This window comes from Betta splendens, chromosome 15 (genome assembly GCF_900634795.4).
Source record: "Betta splendens chromosome 15, fBetSpl5.4, whole genome shotgun sequence".
NCBI lineage: Eukaryota > Metazoa > Chordata > Actinopteri > Anabantiformes > Osphronemidae > Betta > Betta splendens.
The window spans coordinates 7,756,037-7,772,796 of NC_040895.2; the positions used below are offsets into that span (position 1 = coordinate 7,756,037).

Sequence of the window (16,760 nt, forward strand, 5' to 3'; positions counted from 1 at the left end):
CTTTATTTCCTGCTTGTTTTTCACCTGTCTGGAGTGACACAAGTTAAATAGCAGCGTCTTTATGGAGAAGAAGCCAAACTGGTCAAACTGGCTCATGGCTCCAGAACAGAGCTTTTTTTTAACATAAATTTGTCATTTTATCATTGTTACTTTTCGACTGCCGTGCCGTTGTGCTTTCATAGACTCCTTTGCTGTTTAAACCAGGAGGTTGTACATTTATTGTAGATTCTATATTATGGCTATTGCCTTGTTACACAGATGTAGCAGTTGTGGGTGCTCTGGCTACACTAATACACAAAAGGCATCGTATGTTATTGCATGTTAAATTAAAATAAGCACTGTTTGTTTCACTCGTTTTAATATGAATGAATGGTACATCTCTATATAAACAGATCTGTATGAAAAGGAATGTTTTCCATAGATAGTGCATAAAACAATACATATTACAAAGGTCTAGAATATATATTAAGTAACATTCAGAATAAACTATACACTGGGAAATGGTTTATAGAGGCTGATTAGATCGTTACTTTGTACAAAAAGTGTGCAAACGTCTGTCAGACCTACATGTACTGGCCAAAAGTGTTAGTTCTTCTTTAGACAAAGTGGAAAAGTAGGAGACGTCATTCAGTCCGCGCTCCTTTGTCAGTAACAGAGATACTGTGCAAAATAAAAATTAGAAGCCAGAGGCGGAGAGTCCCCTGAGCCGTAGTTAGTAGTGGCTGAGCTCCTCTGGTGGAGGAGGGATGTGGTAGCCTTCGTCCCCTCCGATGTAGGCGCCGATGCCGCTGCTTTGGCTCCCCCACTCGTAACTGTCAGCGGCCAGACTGGAGAAGAGGAGGAAAATGCCACGTAACTGTCCCATTCCTGCGCCCGTTCGCGCTCCGCGGGTCAAGCGTTTACCTGGCCTGGATGTTCTGGGGCATGACGCTCCACGCCAGGTCGTCGTCGCTGTCGTAGCGCCGCGGGTTGTCGAAGAAATAACCCCTGGAGGAGAAGACGTGTCCCGGAAGCACCGAGCCGCCCTGCGGGGGGAGACCGGGGCAAACGTAAGGCAGCCGTCGCGGTGACGCAACGCCAGCACGCGACGAGGGCGACGACGGCGCCGCCGGCTCACCCTGTCGAGGTTCGGCTGCCGAACCCGGAAAAAGAACACCACGAGGGAGGTGGGCAGCAGCTCCCACACGAACAGGATCACCCCGAAGACGATGTAGCCCGCGTCGCCCAGAGTGGACTGGAGGTCTGCCTGGAGGGAAGCACAGCACGCTGGGTCCAGCTCAGCACTGCAACAGCTGCACATTCACCGTCAAAGCCACGAGCGGCTCCGTCGGACACTTTGGAAAAATGCTTGTATTCAGTTTCTTGTGAAGAGTTAAGGTGCAAATTGAAGCCAAAGTCAACAGCCGGTCAGCTGAGCTTAGCATTGTTTGGGAAAGGGTCAGTGCCAGGTCTGGGAGGCGGCTGTGGAAATGGGTCAGACTACTTGTTACCCTATTTCCAGACTTTATACATCTGAGCTACTTGGCTGAGGGCAAAAAACATTTCATTCCACTGAACTGACAAAAAGAAATGGCAGAAGGCCTTTAGTCGTCTTCATGAAAACGAATAGGCATCTTGACACCTTGGGCTCTGTGGCTTTACCTGGTCAGAAACATTGTACCAGTCATAGTCGAAGGAGTTAATGCTCTTGTTTGAGAGCGCCAGGACGACCAGATTGTAGCAGGCCCTGGACAAATACAGGAGGATGACGGTGGCTCCTATGGCGGTCACCTGGCACACCGAGGTCCCCTGCAGAGAAGGTGCACACAGTATTTAATATTAAACATGCTTGTTTGTTAGTTCCTGCTGCAGTTTGTCCCATTGTTGGTCAGCGTGGCACAAGAGGAGCACTGAGCTGTACGTGATGCAAGTGAATGCATCATACAGTAGGACACGAATGCACCAGGATTTTAGAGGATTGATGGGTGATTTATGTGCATCTTACCACAAGACACAACACTCGTGGACACCAGCCACACATGCTACTATGAAGCCATGACAGGTTCCTCCCACCTTGGACTCCAGGTAGATGTTGGCCAGCGACATCTTGGCGATCTTGTACAGACACACGGACAGCGAGACGGCGCACAGCACGAAGAGCGTGTCGTTGATGGCGACCCTCACCAGCACCACGGCGCGGGCCTCTGCCGACGACATCCTCACCAGCAGGGCACATACCAGGTTCACGGCTAAAAACACCAGGCTGATGAACAGGAAGAGCAGGTACAGCGGGAGCCTGCGCGGGCACAAACAAGAGGCGCTTTAGGAAAAAAACAACAAGCTGGATGGAGGTGGATCCTTCCGAGTGTCTTACCTGTATCTCAGAAGCTCTGGCGCGTACTTTGACTTGGCCTTAAAGACGACCTGTCACAAGAGAAGGGCGCATCGTGCAAATGTGTCACGCTGTTTAGTCAGGGCATTTTCACTTCCGTTTTCAAGCTCGGCTGAAAAACACATTGCCTGGAAACAGGAAGCTCCCAGCAGAGAACTTTGCATGGGATCCGTGCTACATGTAACGCTCTGTCAACCGTGACTCAAATCAGCACAAGAGGATTACGCTAAAAATAAACTAAGTATAGGTCAGAGGAGCTATTATTTGGTACCTGGATTATATAAAGTGATGAAGGAATGAGTCACTGCCTCTCACTGTGACGGTACGAGGTAATATCGTCATTATCTCCCTGAACGTGTAACCAATTAGGTGTCTGTGTGTTAATTGGATTATAATTAGCCTTTAAATACGTCCCGACATCACTGAAGATCAAACATCCGAATGATCAATCATAGAACGATGATAGAATCAGGGCAGACCTCTGTTCTAGTCAATGAGCCGCTGATAAGATGAAGGCAGCGCCGGAGTCTCACCTGCGCAAAGTAGAGGTTCATGAGGCTGAGCGTGAAGAACTGGAGGCAGACGGGGAAGCAGTAGAGCAGCCAGAAGGGAAAGGGTCCCAGAGTGTTGGCTGTCACGAAGTTCCTGAAGTAGAAGGAGAAGAGCACGGTGCGCAGCGCCGACCACAGCAGGCACAGGAACAGGAACACGGTCTGGTAGCTGAAGCGCTTGTGCCGGTACCGCAGCACCAGCCAGAGCTGCGCGTAGACGAAGACGAAGAGCAGCGAGTAGAACACGGTGTAGACCACCGTCAGGCCCAGCGTGACGTAGGGAGGCACGGCCGGGCTCAGCGTGGGCAGCGGCGCGGGCTCGTCCATCGGCGGCGTCCGCGTCTCCTGCACCGGGGCCTCCATGCTGTGCCAGGCCGCAGGGGGGCGGCGGGCGGACGGGCGCGTGGGGGGGGGGGGGGTCCTCTGCCGGTGCTCGCCGCCCGCGACCGTGGGTTTCGCGAAGCCGCGCGACACTCTCTCCCGGAAGAAGGCGATGCGGGAGCGCGGCAGATCTGCGGGACGGGGCTGTCAGGAGGAGCGGAGCGGGCGAGGTTCCGGCCGCGGACTGACGGACGGCCCGAGGGCGGCGCGCATGACCGGCGATGAGGACGCTGCACGTCGGCACCGGCAGCGGCAGGAAGCTGCGCGGAGCCGCACACGGGAGCTGGCTGCTGAGGAGCAGCCTCCGCCCCCTTCATTACGCAACGCTACGCATCAGCTGACGCACGCTGCTGTACCTTTAACCCCGCGATGGGACTTCCCACCGCAGCACCGGTCCCAAGAGGCCGGTCCAGCTGCTAAATGGCTTTGATTCTGCTGTGGGTGTGTGCGGCTCTTTACAAGATTTACAGCTACAGAAGTAACTTCACTCACTATTTAATCCCTAAACTCGAGAAGCAAAATACAATAATTTGTTTAATTTTAATTGTAGGTAAAGTTTCCAAAACACTGGTTCTACGTAAATCCTCCTGCACTCTGCCTGTGGAAAGCATCTTTCCGTCAGGCCACATCCCCCACTTATTGTTCCAGGCTTTGCATTAAAATTTTAAAGTCATGTGGATGAGACACATAATAATCTTCTGTGGCCTGAGGCAGCTCCACATGCAGTAAAACGTTACTTTATGTTCAAGGTGCTCAGGAATCCCAACATGGAGTCTATCACATCTGCATCAGATCTGCACCAGCGGTTTGGTATGGTTGGTTCGTTGAGCTTCACGGGGCATGTGAAGATGAGGAAGGCTGCAGACCAGGGTCTCATATTTCACCTTTGACCCCTGTGGTTCATTAATCTCACACAGGGACCACACGCTGCTACATACTGGTCCCCTCTTGGCTGCCAACAGTCCAGTTCAACATGATTTAAAACAGTTCTCAGGCTCTAAAAACTACTGATTGCCTAAAGTAACATAAGTCACATTCACAATTTTAACAATACAATGAACATTCTCGCTCTCTAAGACTTCAAAATGTGTCTACAATATGAGACCAATTCAATCCAATACAACAACACTTCCATTCATTCTGTTGAGCTTTTAGGAAAAAGCTGCAAAAAATGTGACATTTCTGTTATTATAGTATAAACGAAGTCATAATTGATCAACTTGCAGCCATAACACAGTATGATTTAATTCGAAGTTTTTCCGCTAATATACTACAGTACTCAAGATTATAGGTGTAGCCAGAGAACTCATCAGTTCCCAAAAGGGAATACTGTATCGGCACCAGGGGGCGCAAGAGCCCCGGTGTAAACTATAGGCTGATGTAAATACACACAGGATAGACCCTGTTACAGCAGGACCTACTAATCTCCCCATAGATTGTCAGGAATTCACTGTCCCCCAATCAAAATAATCCACAACGCACGGTAACGACCATCTTTAATGAAAATATGAAGCAGCCGCTCACATCCCTAAATTGCGGGATCCAAACCTTGGCACAGGCCAAAATGCTCCAGGGCAAAGGTGCAGTAACATCCTGGCACGACGACGGAGCTGCGCCGATAAATGGACCAAATAACGATGATGTTTGACCAGTGGGGCAGAAACTGCTCCAGCTTGAACCGCATGCGCCCCTCATTATCCCAGCGTGGAGCGGAGTCAGATAGCTGCAGCGGCATGCCTCAAATGATTAGAGTATGCTACGGTGCTCTGCGATATTGTCCTTTACATAATGGGCTCCGATGGCCCCTTTGGCCCCTATCCAAACTGTAATACAGTTCCAGTGTTGGCCCTCCGAGGACCTCCCTCACTGTGGCCCCTGTATTATTATATCTGGACCATCAAAAACAGTGTATTGACGTGAAACTGTGTCCACTGCTTCTCGTCTGCGTTCAACGACTTTTTCTCCAAGCAGATACGTTAAAACGTGCCAAACTGGCGCAAAAGCAGCGCCTCGCTTCTCTCCGGCGCTCGCGGTCGCACGAAAGCTCCACCTCTCGCGCAGTCTGAGCCGAGCCGTCGCGCCCGTGCGACACTCCTCTCTCGAGCCCGGCGTGGACAGGCAGGAGCGCTCAGGACAACGGAACGCGAACAATGGGCTGGCACGAGCGGGGACGGCTCGTCTGCGCGTGTTTTCTCGGTTTTGTGCTCTCGGCGCAGAGCATAACGCGGGATGACCTTTTTCCCTTCGGTCCGAGCGCCGGGGATCAGTTACTGGAACCGGGGAACGACCAGACGCAGCAGCTTCAACTGGACAGCCCGGTGTTTTTTTATGATGGTACCTTCGACAGCATTTTTGTAAGTAAATTCACACGTTGGTTCCAAAGCGCGGTCAATTGGACATAAACGCGTGGGGCTCCGCGGTCGAACTTGCGCAATTGCGCACGACCCAGAAAGTTGAAAACGGGGCACAAACTTAAACAATAGCCGGAAATTGCAAAATATCTTTCAGACAGGAACGTTTTCTGCCTGGAGTATTTGTAAATATTGATTTACTAATCAAACAATCAGCGTGTACGTGTGCGCGCGCGCCGCTAAGAGGCCACTTCTCAGTTCCACTGATTTGATCAGCCAAAGAACAAAGTACTTGGGAAGTGTTACTCAACTCATCCCAAACATCTGTTACTGAGCCGACCGAGACACGTTCACTTAAAAATGCACGGGAAGAGGAAAATGTAAGAAAAAATGTAAAGAGGCAAAAGTTGTGACAGATGCATGATCTCCATGTCCAAGTTGTAACAGTCAGCGGAGGGAGCTTTTCCAACAGATCTCCACCACCCACCACCAACATATTTGTCCACTGCGGTCATAATGGTCCTACTTGTTTTTTTCCCCTGTGAGCGTCTCCACGGACCCGTTCGTGCGCTGCAGGGGAACCGTTAGACGTTACGTGTATCTAATCCGTCTGACCGCTGGTGCGCGGACGTCTCCGCCTCCCCCCGTGTCTGCGGACTGCGTCCGCGAAATCACAATCTGATCATCTCCCCCCAGCCTCGTCCCCCATTCTGGCAGGAAGCGTCTGTAATGAAGATTAGTGCGCAATCTTGGGGCTGTCTGGGGCAAGGACAGGAAACGGGGCGAACCGGGCCAGGAATGGTGTTTTCCCCTGTTCAGGAAGTAGAGGAGTCCCCTGAGCAGCTTGTGTGTGTGTTTGACACAGTCTGAACGGTGTTTTTTTACTGTTTTACGAGTGTTGAGTGTTCCATAAGTACTGTTAACCCCCCCCCTGTTAACTTTGGGGCGTAGCAGCTGAGACTAATGAATAGGGAATAATAATAATAATAAATAAATAATCATATTTTCCATATTTTTCATTCCAGATCAACACCAACGGCTTCATCGCCACAGCAGAGCCCACGGACGAGTCCGGCTATCTCAGCGACATGCCCCCGGGTTTCGGCATGATCGCCGCTCTGCAAGGGGACCTGGACACGGGCGACGGCGTGGGGAAGGTCTTCTTCCGCCGCGACTCCAGCCCGGACCTCCTGCGCCGAGCGGCCGAGCACGTCCACCGGGCCTTCCCCCGGGACGACGAGGTCAGTCCCACCCACGCTGTGGTGGTCACCTGGGCCGACGTGGCCCCCCACGAGCCCCAGAGCAGAGGCGACAGCATAGTGAAGAAGGTGAGCAGAGCATCATGGCGGTCAGTGATTCGCAGTGGAGCAGGTTCTTCAGACCCTTTGTTGATGTTCTGCCACACAGAGGAACACCTTCCAGCTGGTTATCGCCTCTCTGAAGACTTCGTCCTATGCCATTGTCCTGTACCCTAGAGATGGTATTCAGTTCTCCTCCACGCCTGTGGGGGGCAGCAGCGCGGTCATGCACGCTGGATTCAACCAGGGTCCGGTCCGCTATATCTTTTTCGGATATAGAAACGGCCAATACTACCGCACCACGACTGATGACGAGGAGTCCGTCAGAGCTTTGGCAGAGTAGGTCCCAGTGAGAGTCCACACAGCTTTATGATTCATGATCATCATGAATAATGATTTATATCCATGATTCCACTCTTTCCCCTCACGTAGGGAGACCAACTCGGGCCTGCGCGGCGTCTGGGTGTATGAGATCGGGATCTCGTCCAATTTTGAAAACGTGGTGCCGGGGGAGGTCACCGAGCTGCCTCCAGAGGCTCCAGAGTCTCAGCCCGACGGGCGCGAGGAGTTCCCGGAGCCCGGGAGGCCCGTGCACGGCGACGGACAGCAAGTCACGTATCCTCAGTATGAGACAGAGGCCGGAGACATCGACGCTCAGCCCGTTCAGTACCAGCCTGACAACCCACAGGTGATACAGGTGGACCAGCCGGATATAAAAGTAAACGGTGAGCGCGGGTTCTGTCGTTACTTCATCCGTCAGCTCCCGCCTCGCTTCTCACCGCGCTCCTTCCTGTCTTTAGTGTTCTCGTACAACTTCGGGACGTGTGCGAACAACAGGAACAAGTGTTCCCAGTTCTCTGACTGCAAGGACTACTTCAACGGATTCTGCTGTCACTGCAGGCCCGGCTTCTACGGGAACGGGCTACAGTGTGTGGCGGAGGGTACGACTGGGCTCCTAGAGGATTCAGGTACATGCGTGAGGTCAGGTCGCTCCGGCTAACTTCGCTTTGGTTTGGTTCTACAGGAAAGCCCCAAAGGATGAACGGTAAAGTCAACGGGAGAGTGTTTGTGGGTAACTCCCCTTCCCCAGTCGATTTCGGGGGCAACGACCTCCACTCGTATGTCGTGGTGAACGATGGGCGCTCCTACGTGGCCATCAGTGACATCCCGGCCTCCGTGGGGCCCTCGCTGCAGCCCCTCTCCGCCCTCGGAGGTGTGATCGGGTGGGCGTTCGCGCTGGAGCAGCCGGGCTTCAAGAATGGCTTCAGCATCATTGGTGAGGAAATGATGAAATGCCTTGTCCAGATTTCCAACCGTTTCTGTTGGAGAATGGCAAAAACACGGGGAGGTTCAGGAAACATAAATCCTGAGTGCTAGCGCCGCTACGAGCGCAGCTGCGCTTTCGCTCACCGTGTCCAGCTGGAGTCCCCTCACGCTTTCATTGGGCGTTGACCTTCGCTTCCCTGTGCTCCGTCTCGAAGGGGGGGAGTTCACGCGGAAGGCTGAGGTGACCTTTCTGCCTGGCAACGAGAAGCTGACCATCACGCAGGAGTTCAAAGGCATCGACGAGCACGACCACCTGACCGTGAGCACCAGCCTGCAGGGCCGCGTCCCCGAGGTGCCTCAGGGTTCCACGGTGCAGATCGATCCTTACTCTGAGATCTACCAGTACAGCAACAACTGTAAGAAAAGCCTTCGGGCGTTTCTGCTTTGGTAATATAAGGACACTTAGTCAAGCCTGAGGATAGCAGCTTGTTGCTTACTTGCTTTATCGTCCAGTGATTACGTCGTCCTCCACCCGGGACTACGCGGTGAACCTCCCCGACGGCTCCACCGACACCCGGACGTACCAGTGGCGTCAGAGCATCAGCTTCCAGAGCTGCCAGCACGACGAGTCCTCCAGGGAGGTGAAACCCACCCAGATGCTCAGCGTGGACCAGGTCTTCGTTCTGTACGACGCTAACGACCAGCTCATCCGCTACGCCGTGAGCAACAAGATCGGGGACATCAACGGTGAGCGCACAGACCTGTTTTTTTTTTTGTCTTCCTGTTTATGGCCCGCGTTTCCTTCCCAATGCAGTACTGCACATCCTGAGTTCTTTTGCGTGGTGACAAATGCGGATGCTTTCTGTGGTGAATCGCACAAGTTGATGGTGGACGTTGTCCCGCGCCTTCTGTCGTCAGGGGGGCAGCCGGAGGAGAACCCGTGTTTCACGGGGAGGCACGGCTGTGACACCAACGCCGTGTGCCGGGCCGGAGAGGGAAACCAGTTCACCTGCCAATGCGCTGCTGGCTTCAACGGCGATGGCCGCATATGTTATGGTAAGAACGGCAGAATAAAAGCTAGTATTATTATTTTTACAAAAACGCTTCCATTGTTTGTAATTATAAAGTGAGCATTGCAGCTTCTTTCACTCCCAAGCAAAGCGCTCCTTCCTGGGGAAGTGCGCAATCTCCCCAATTAGACGAGGGAGTTCCTCGAGATAAACAAAGCGCCCCGCACTCCCGGACCAGTCTGACCTATCCAGTGTGGTCCTGATTCCCACAGACGGGACAGGAAGAGCTCTGGGGCACAGCAGGAATAAGGCGGAAGCGTGTCAGACAGATGCTATCTGGAAGCATGCGTAATCAAGAAACATAAGCTCTCGTCTCTAATCCCCCGACGTCCGATATCCATCCAGACTTTAAAGCCTCAAACTCAGACTTAAGAGCTAGCGCTGGGTTCCGTATCGCGGGGCATCTCACCCCCATCTTGTTTTGTGACAGACATTGATGAGTGCAGAGAAAATCCGCAGACCTGTGGCTTTCATGCGATCTGCAACAACCAGCCTGGGACGTTCCGCTGTGAATGTGAAGAGGGATATCAGTTCAGCAGTGATGGGAGGACCTGTGTTGGTAAGCGGTCCATCTTATGGAGGTATAATGGAGGGGATTTATTTCTTTATGAGTGTGTATGTGCTCCTCCTCAGAGGTGAAGCGGCCCGTGGATGCCTGTGAAGACGGCTCTCACACCTGTGACATTCCTGGGCGCGCCCTGTGCAGCTACACCGGAGGCTCGTCCTACATCTGCTCCTGCCTGCCAGGGTTCGTGGGAGACGGCAGAATCTGTCAAGGTACCGCACAGATGCTAAATACTTGGATTGGTTCACCGCATAAATAAACTGCTCTCAGGTTGTAGATAGACTGGATCCAGTAAAATAAAACTCATGGGAGAGTTTTTCCACATATTATTTTAGTCTGTAGCTTTATTTTATTATTTACAGTGTATAGACATTTTATACAGTATACGGTTATATAATTATAGTATGAATAGATGCAATATTTAAAATCAATTTAAGATTATGTTTTAGATCTACTAATTTTAACGTCATTTACCAGTTTAAGCAATTTAACAGATCTTCTTTCCAACTGTCACACTGCAGACATGTGGTGCAGGGAATGTGAAATCTGAGCTCAGAGGGATGCCTGCCAAAACAGTTTGCATACATGAGCTTCAGTATGTTGTCAGACAGTTGTGGAGGAAATGAGATAATGAGACATTACGAAAATGAGTTAGCAATGAAAATGTTTGGCCTTATCTTTAAATCTTGGGAGCTCAATGAGTTGATGCTTCAACACAGTGAGCCCAGATTTTATGACCATTGTAAGGGTTTTAAACCCTGTTCTCAGGAGCGGGGGAGGTGAGTTTGGTTACATAATACATCTGCAACGGTTCAACGGCGAAACATGGAAAGCAGATGGGGATTTCATATGTGGAGGTCATGGGCTGGTGTGAAGCTGTTTTTGGCGGGTCCTCAATCACATTCATTTGTAGTTTCCGTTCTAGCCTGGCTCCATGAGCTTCGGGCACAGACCTTATAAGGTCATGATATGGACGTCCAGATACCATGATAATGACTTCTTCCTCTCTCCTCTCGCTCACCCTCCTCCATCTGACCTCAAGACGTAGACGAGTGCCAGCCGGGCAGGTGCCACCAGGACGCGGCGTGCTATAACACTCAGGGATCGTTCACCTGCCAGTGCAGGCCGGGTTACTACGGCGACGGGTTCTACTGCTCTCAAGGTGAGTGCTTCTGCTTTGTGAAATAGAATAATGAAAGCGGGATTATTTTTTATATTTTATATTTTTTATATTTATTATATTTCGAACAGTGTTTATAAAATTTGGAAGTGAACTCAGTATATTGGCACCAGCTGGACCCTGTTCTCCATCTTCAACAGGAATTTTTTATGTCTTACAAGGAATGTGGGAGTTACAGACAAATGGAAATATAAATATACATAAGTGTTGTCACTGACTCTGTAATGTGTTTAGCTTGGAATGTATTTGTTCATTTTCTCTGCAGAGCGGCCAAAAACACAGTGCGAGATCCACAGAGAAAGTCTGGTGGGCGGGACCGACTATGGTCCGAGAGGGCCCCGGCCTCCGGTTGGACAGTACGTCCCGACCTGCGACGACTACGGCGCCTACGCACCCATGCAGTGCCACGGCGGCTCAGGATACTGCTGGTGCGTGGACCAGAACGGGCAGGAGATCCCTGGGACCCGCTCTGGGCCCGTCCCCGGACCCACGTGTGAGTAAATCACACACACACACACACACACGCTGCAGAACACTAAAATGTGTCCACTCTTTCTCAGAATTTCTCTATTTGATCAATCAGGTTTGGATCACAGCGTTGAACCGCCGCCCGTTGGACCCACACCTCGACCCAACGTCCACCCGGTGCCTCCAGGAACACACTTGTTGTTTTCTCAGAGCGGCAGAATAGAGCACGTCCCATTAGAAGATTATGGTATGAACAAGGACCAGGCCAAGGCAGTGCTCCATCTCCCTGTGAGTCGCTTGTTGGTTTTAACATCTAATATGGATGTTCTCATATTTAGCATTTTATTTGTATTTATATTTAGATATTCTATCTTGGATTAAATTAAACTGGATTTCTCAATTCAGACTGGATGACAGAAACCACTGGTGTATTATTGCAACATGTTTAGAACAAACATCTGACGTTCATGTTCTGCTCACTTAAAATTCGGGTGATGTGGTGCAGAAAGAGTTTCATTTGTTAAATGTGGATGTAAATACCAGGCAAAGTAAGAAAAAGTAGAAAGTAAGATTAGTATGAAGGTGAAGCTAAATGTGCTTTCTGCTGCTATGATTTTATTCGCTTCATTCAAGTCTGAACGCACATGGTGGCGATCACAGTAATTACTAACACCAGGCAGACGTTGCTGGAATGATTCTTGTTCCGCTGCTTTCCAGAGCAGCTGGACTCATGTCTAGAACTTAATGTCCCGAAACACATGCGCTTGAACCCTCCGCAGGAGAAGGTGATCATCGGGGTGGCCTACGACTGCGTGGACAAAGTGGTGTACTGGACCGAGATCTCGTCTCCGTCCATCAGCAAGGCCGGCATCCAGGGAGGAGACCCGGTGGTGGTGATCCGATCGGGTCAGCGCTGCTGCTCTTCCGACTGCTCCTCATTCGTGTGTTTTTACGTGTGCAAAAGGAAAATAACGTGTGAAATGTGAACTAATCACAGACTTGGAAAGTCCGGAGGGAATCGCCATCGACCACCTGGGGCGGACCATGTTCTGGACCGACTCCATGAAGGACCGCATCGAGGTGGCCTCGCTGGATGGGTCGATGCGTCGCACCATCATAGAGTCTGGCCTCGTCAACCCTCGCGCTATCGTCACCGATCCTCCCAACGGGTGTGTGACGCTCACATAGACCCTGTGCTCCAGTCTGCTTGTTTAATAACCTCCGGGTCCAAACCCATTATAACAGCAAGCTGTACTGGGCCGACTGGAACCGCGAGGCTCCCAAGATTGAGACGGCTCACATGGACGGGTCCGGCAGGCGGGTGCTGGTTAAGGATGGTATCAGCCTCCCGAACGGTCTGACCTACGACTCCCACAGCTCTCTGCTTTGCTGGGCGGATGCAGGTGAGCACACGTCAGCCTGCGAGGTGACGCCTGCGCGCTGGTCGCTGAACGGAGCCTCTCGCCCGCAGGCACACAGAAAATAGAGTGCGTGCATCCCGATCGCGGCGACCGCAGGCGGGTCATGGAGGGGATCCAGTACCCTTTTGGAATGGCGTCCTTCGGGAACAGCATCTACTACACCGACTGGCGCAGGTTGGAGTTGTGGAAAAAGTCTTTTTTATTCTAAATGAAGAAATATTTTTTTCTTTTTACTGAATTAATAAATGCACAAAAACATTTTAAAGGTATTTAATCCTTTTTTAGCATTTAGGATGTTTTGCAGAGTCTCTTTGTGTCTCCCTGTGCAGCTTAGAACCCAGATCTGTCAAGGTGGAGGAAAGAAATTCTGGGTCTGAGGTCAAAAAGCTGCCCACACTTGAGCACAAGCCCTTGATGTTCTGCCATATTTAGACATTTCCACTTTGAACGCTGTGGCGCTTTCCTTCAATGCAGCTGGTTCAGTATGTTAACTGCTGCAAAACAGTGGGGGTTGGGATGCCCATTTTTGTGTGTGTGTGTGTGGGGGGGGCATCTTAAAGACTGGCAGCTGCTTGCAATTTCTTTTCAACTGTGAAGGACTTGCTCGGCTTCTCCGTGTGATATTAGCAGAGCTGAAGGTTTGAGATGCTGAAAAAAAACCAAAACAAGATTGGCCAACGCTCATGTCTTTACAACAGGGGAGCTGTGATTGCCGTGGATCGCTATGCGGGGAAGGAGTCGGAGGAGTTCCAGCCTCAGAAACGGACCAAACTATATGGCATTGCAACAGCCTACACACAATGTCCTTCAGGTATTAAACAGAGGGCACCAAGAATGTGTTTATTTGGAGCTAGTGTACAAGATGTATCTGTTTCATGACCTCTGCCCTCTAATTTCGGGGGCGGTTTACAAACCTTAACGGTCGTAGGTTCCCTCGGCTTTGAGCCTCATCCTCCCTTTTAGATAAGGCGCATACATAAAGCCAGGGAATGTGGAGTCAAGACAGAGGGGCCTCCAACATCTGGAGTTCCTATGAGCTCCGTTTAAGTGTAGAATGTTTGTATCTGTTTATGAAACAGCGGAGAGGCCTTTTCCTGCTGCTCCTCGCGACCACTGCGATGGTTTCCGCACATGCCCAGAGGGGTCTGCAGTAACGAGCGTTCGCATGCTTTCTCCTTCCTCCAGGACAGAACTACTGCGCTGTGAACAACGGGGGCTGCACCCACCTGTGTTTGGCGACCCCGACCGGGCGCTCCTGCAAGTGTCCCGCCAACGCGGTGGGCGTGGGCTGCGTGGAGACAGACAGCGGGTACTGAAACGGACGGGACACTGTTTGGGTGTTTGACAGCAGACGTAGGAGCCGCGCAGCGTGACTGAACTAGAGCTGCTGAACATGCCACTGAAACGCAGAGTTGAACTTACTGTGCCTTCATGTGCTCTTTTAACCTTATCTACATTTCCTATAACGGCACGTTTCTTTCAGATTTTGTAAATATAAACACGACTATGTTGGCGTCTTACCCGTGTGCACATAAACTCAAGGATGCTCAAGGAACATGGAATTTAATGTGAAATCCATCCCAGCGAATATGTTGTCATCTCATGTCAGCCAGCTTTACATTTGTGTGACATGTTTGGATTATTCAATATGTTTTATTGGGAAACAGAAGAAAAATGCATTTACAGGCTGGTGGGAAGAGTTTACATGCTGGGCAACAAAATAAAAAAGCTCTACCATGTTGTTTTGCTGTGTCCGTGGCTTCTGTGCAGTAAGAGCGACATCTTGTGTTTGAATGAGTGCGTTACTACAGTATAAATATATGGCGTGGTGCGTTCCGGGCTCACTCGGCCCGTCGGAATCGGGCCAATCTCAAGGTGCGCGCTGAAGTGATGTATTTAATAGGATTGAAGTATGGTCAGGACGATACGGTCAGATCGATGTACGTTTAAGCTTCTTTTTGATTAGTTTTCAAATGACAACGTGCTCCAAGGACGACAATCGGCCACAATGTGCCCATGTGCGTGTCGGCTAAATTCGATCATTTCCGTCCTGGGTCGTGTGTCATATCTTTCGATCATATGATGATAATCCTCGTGATCGTTCTGAATCAACATTTAAAACTCCTGGTAGCAGTGAAGCTACTTGTGACTTGTTTATACGTTTTTGCTCCTATTTGTATTCTAGCAATGTATTTTATTGCTATTATGTCCGTGTACAACTCACACTACCAATGTAAAGGGTTAAAATGCCACGTTCTATTATAACAACTGCAGTATATTAATACCCAATGCCCAGTAATTAGCAGTAGAACACAGTGGTGCATATTAATAACATGTGCTTCATGTGTGTTTTCTACCGGTAGGTGTCAGTAGTAAACCTTTGTTGTTAAACGACTTGGCGTAATGAATTTTTTCGATGGGCTTCTTCTTCTGCTGCAAAGCCTGGTTTCATCAACATCATCACCATCATCCCTACGTCATTGATGCGTTAAGAGGCTTTTCGTAAACCCCTGATGTTGACACAGTCCCACAGCTATAATGAAGTATTTTAAAATGCCTAATGAGTATTCACATCGAGAATCATTGGAAAAGTGCAAATAAAGGCTAGTTTACTAAACTGATTTGTTTGTATGGTTAATACTTTAAAATCAAAAGATTTAAAGTTTCACTCCCTATCACCATAGCGGCCAGTATTATCGCTTTAATGACTTAAATAAATGTATCAACAGGGTGCAGTTATATTTCGTTGGTCCATACAGCTATTAATATTTACTACTACTTTCTATTTGAGTTTACAAATACCCACACTGTTGTTGTGTCGTGATCGACGTATATTAAGATGCGACCCGAAAGTCGTTTATACACCTAATATAAACAGGCTGTAAGACACCTTTGGATTTATTTACTCATTCAGATCGATTATTTAACTGTCACGCTGTATATAGCGATTTTAACTCCGTGCATTGACGGATTTAGAGATTTGACAAATGCACCACCATCATCGCAACAAAATGCTTTGATTGATTGGGAAACGGGTTGTGTGGTATCCAATAGGAAACCAAACACGCTTCTGTGGGCATGTCACCGGCCGTTAGAGCCTATTAGGATTGAGGGCCGTGAGCCCTCACTAAGGTCTGCCAGGAACATTTCAATCGTCCGGTTGCGGTATTACTTAATAATTGTGTTTTAATCGTGAATGCATTATCAACATCATATACATTTCTATTCATTTATTACAGTATCACATTGGTGATTGTCCGTGATCCGGGGAATTAAATTTATCAGATGGGAACAACTTCCAAAATAAAAAACAAAAAAAAAACAAAAAAAAAAAACACACGACTCGACCATGGTACTTGTACGCGTGCACTGAGTTTTAGTGAATCATGAGACTAAACACAACTGGTTATCAGCAGTGAACAGGCTGTGGTTACTGATATTGTGACGTTTCTGCCGTTAGCGGGTAAGGAAAGGGGCGGGACAGTGGGTTCCTAGTAGTCATTGACGAGGGCCATACCCCTCCACGGTACGAAGGCTAGCTTTAGCGGGCTTTAATTCATGGCAAACAAAGGTATGTATGGAAACTAACTCTCTTCTACACAGACCGGCACGGAACGGATGTATGAAAGGTGTACTTATCTGTTTGCTTTAGTAAACAGTTGTATCGACGCGGTCGCTTTTCTGTGAGATACAGTTTTGACAGCTGCCACACACACTACTATGAGATGAAGCAACCAGCATCACAGCTAACGTTTGTGTGTTAGCAAAAGAATAAAGATGTCTGTGCGTGTAGGTGATTAATGTTGTAGTACTCAGCAGGAACACAGCCTCTCAGGCG

The 16,760-nt window shown here is 49.7% G+C and overlaps 3 protein-coding genes across 6 annotated transcripts in view; 2 read left to right on the forward strand and 1 right to left on the reverse strand.

The window, feature by feature from the left end:
- Nucleotides 1–341: 341 nt before the first annotated feature.
- On the reverse strand, nt 342–3,632 carry gpr137ba (G protein-coupled receptor 137Ba). The gene is made up of 7 exons (XM_029174977.3): nt 2,905–3,632; nt 2,354–2,403; nt 2,053–2,275; nt 1,642–1,788; nt 1,118–1,246; nt 904–1,025; nt 342–827 (listed from the first exon to the last, which is right to left on the reverse strand). Exons 1-7 carry the CDS (start codon nt 3,283–3,285, stop codon nt 713–715), a joined length of 1,167 nt encoding a protein of 388 aa, XP_029030810.1. The 5' UTR covers nt 3,286–3,632; the 3' UTR covers nt 342–712.
- Nucleotides 3,633–5,363: 1,731 nt separating this feature from the next.
- On the forward strand, nt 5,364–14,663 carry nid1a (nidogen 1a). Its single transcript, XM_029127514.3, has 20 exons — nt 5,364–5,657; nt 6,680–6,982; nt 7,062–7,291; nt 7,385–7,677; nt 7,753–7,893; nt 7,977–8,228; nt 8,434–8,634; nt 8,732–8,965; nt 9,137–9,274; nt 9,719–9,847; nt 9,922–10,065; nt 10,896–11,015; nt 11,299–11,526; nt 11,617–11,789; nt 12,281–12,407; nt 12,499–12,670; nt 12,747–12,904; nt 12,973–13,096; nt 13,621–13,733; nt 14,108–14,663. Exons 1-20 carry the CDS (start codon nt 5,454–5,456, stop codon nt 14,236–14,238), a joined length of 3,615 nt encoding a protein of 1,204 aa, XP_028983347.1. The 5' UTR covers nt 5,364–5,453; the 3' UTR covers nt 14,239–14,663.
- Nucleotides 14,664–15,997: 1,334 nt separating this feature from the next.
- The window catches only part of lyst (lysosomal trafficking regulator), a 42,145-nt gene continuing 41,382 nt past the window's right edge, over nt 15,998–16,760 (forward strand). For 3 of the 4 annotated variants that reach the window (XM_029175502.3, XM_029175504.3, XM_055502701.1), the window contains exon 1: nt 15,998–16,493. The gene's annotated coding sequence lies outside the window, so the exon portion shown is untranslated. The remainder of the gene's footprint in view (nt 16,494–16,760) is intronic. The other variant, XM_029175505.3, reaches the window with a different exon arrangement.

What these genes read in the sequence shown, in the direction of transcription:
- gpr137ba (XM_029174977.3), bottom strand. Translation starts at nt 3,285, where the DNA reads ATGGAGGCCCCGGTGCAGGAGACGCGGACGCCGCCGATGGACGAGCCC. An exon ending in CCAGAGCTTCTGAGATACAG is followed by an intron (nt 2,276 to 2,353) that starts GTAAGACACTCG and finishes GTGCCCGCGCAG; the next exon opens with GCTCCCGCTGTACCTGCTCT. An exon ending in CCCCAGAACATCCAGGCCAG is followed by an intron (nt 828 to 903) that starts GTAAACGCTTGA and finishes CCTCTTCTCCAG; the next exon opens with TCTGGCCGCTGACAGTTACG.
- nid1a (XM_029127514.3), top strand. Translation starts at nt 5,454, where the DNA reads ATGGGCTGGCACGAGCGGGGACGGCTCGTCTGCGCGTGTTTTCTCGGT. An exon ending in CAAGATCGGGGACATCAACG is followed by an intron (nt 8,966 to 9,136) that starts GTGAGCGCACAG and finishes TTCTGTCGTCAG; the next exon opens with GGGGGCAGCCGGAGGAGAAC. An exon ending in CGGGTTCTACTGCTCTCAAG is followed by an intron (nt 11,016 to 11,298) that starts GTGAGTGCTTCT and finishes TTTTCTCTGCAG; the next exon opens with AGCGGCCAAAAACACAGTGC.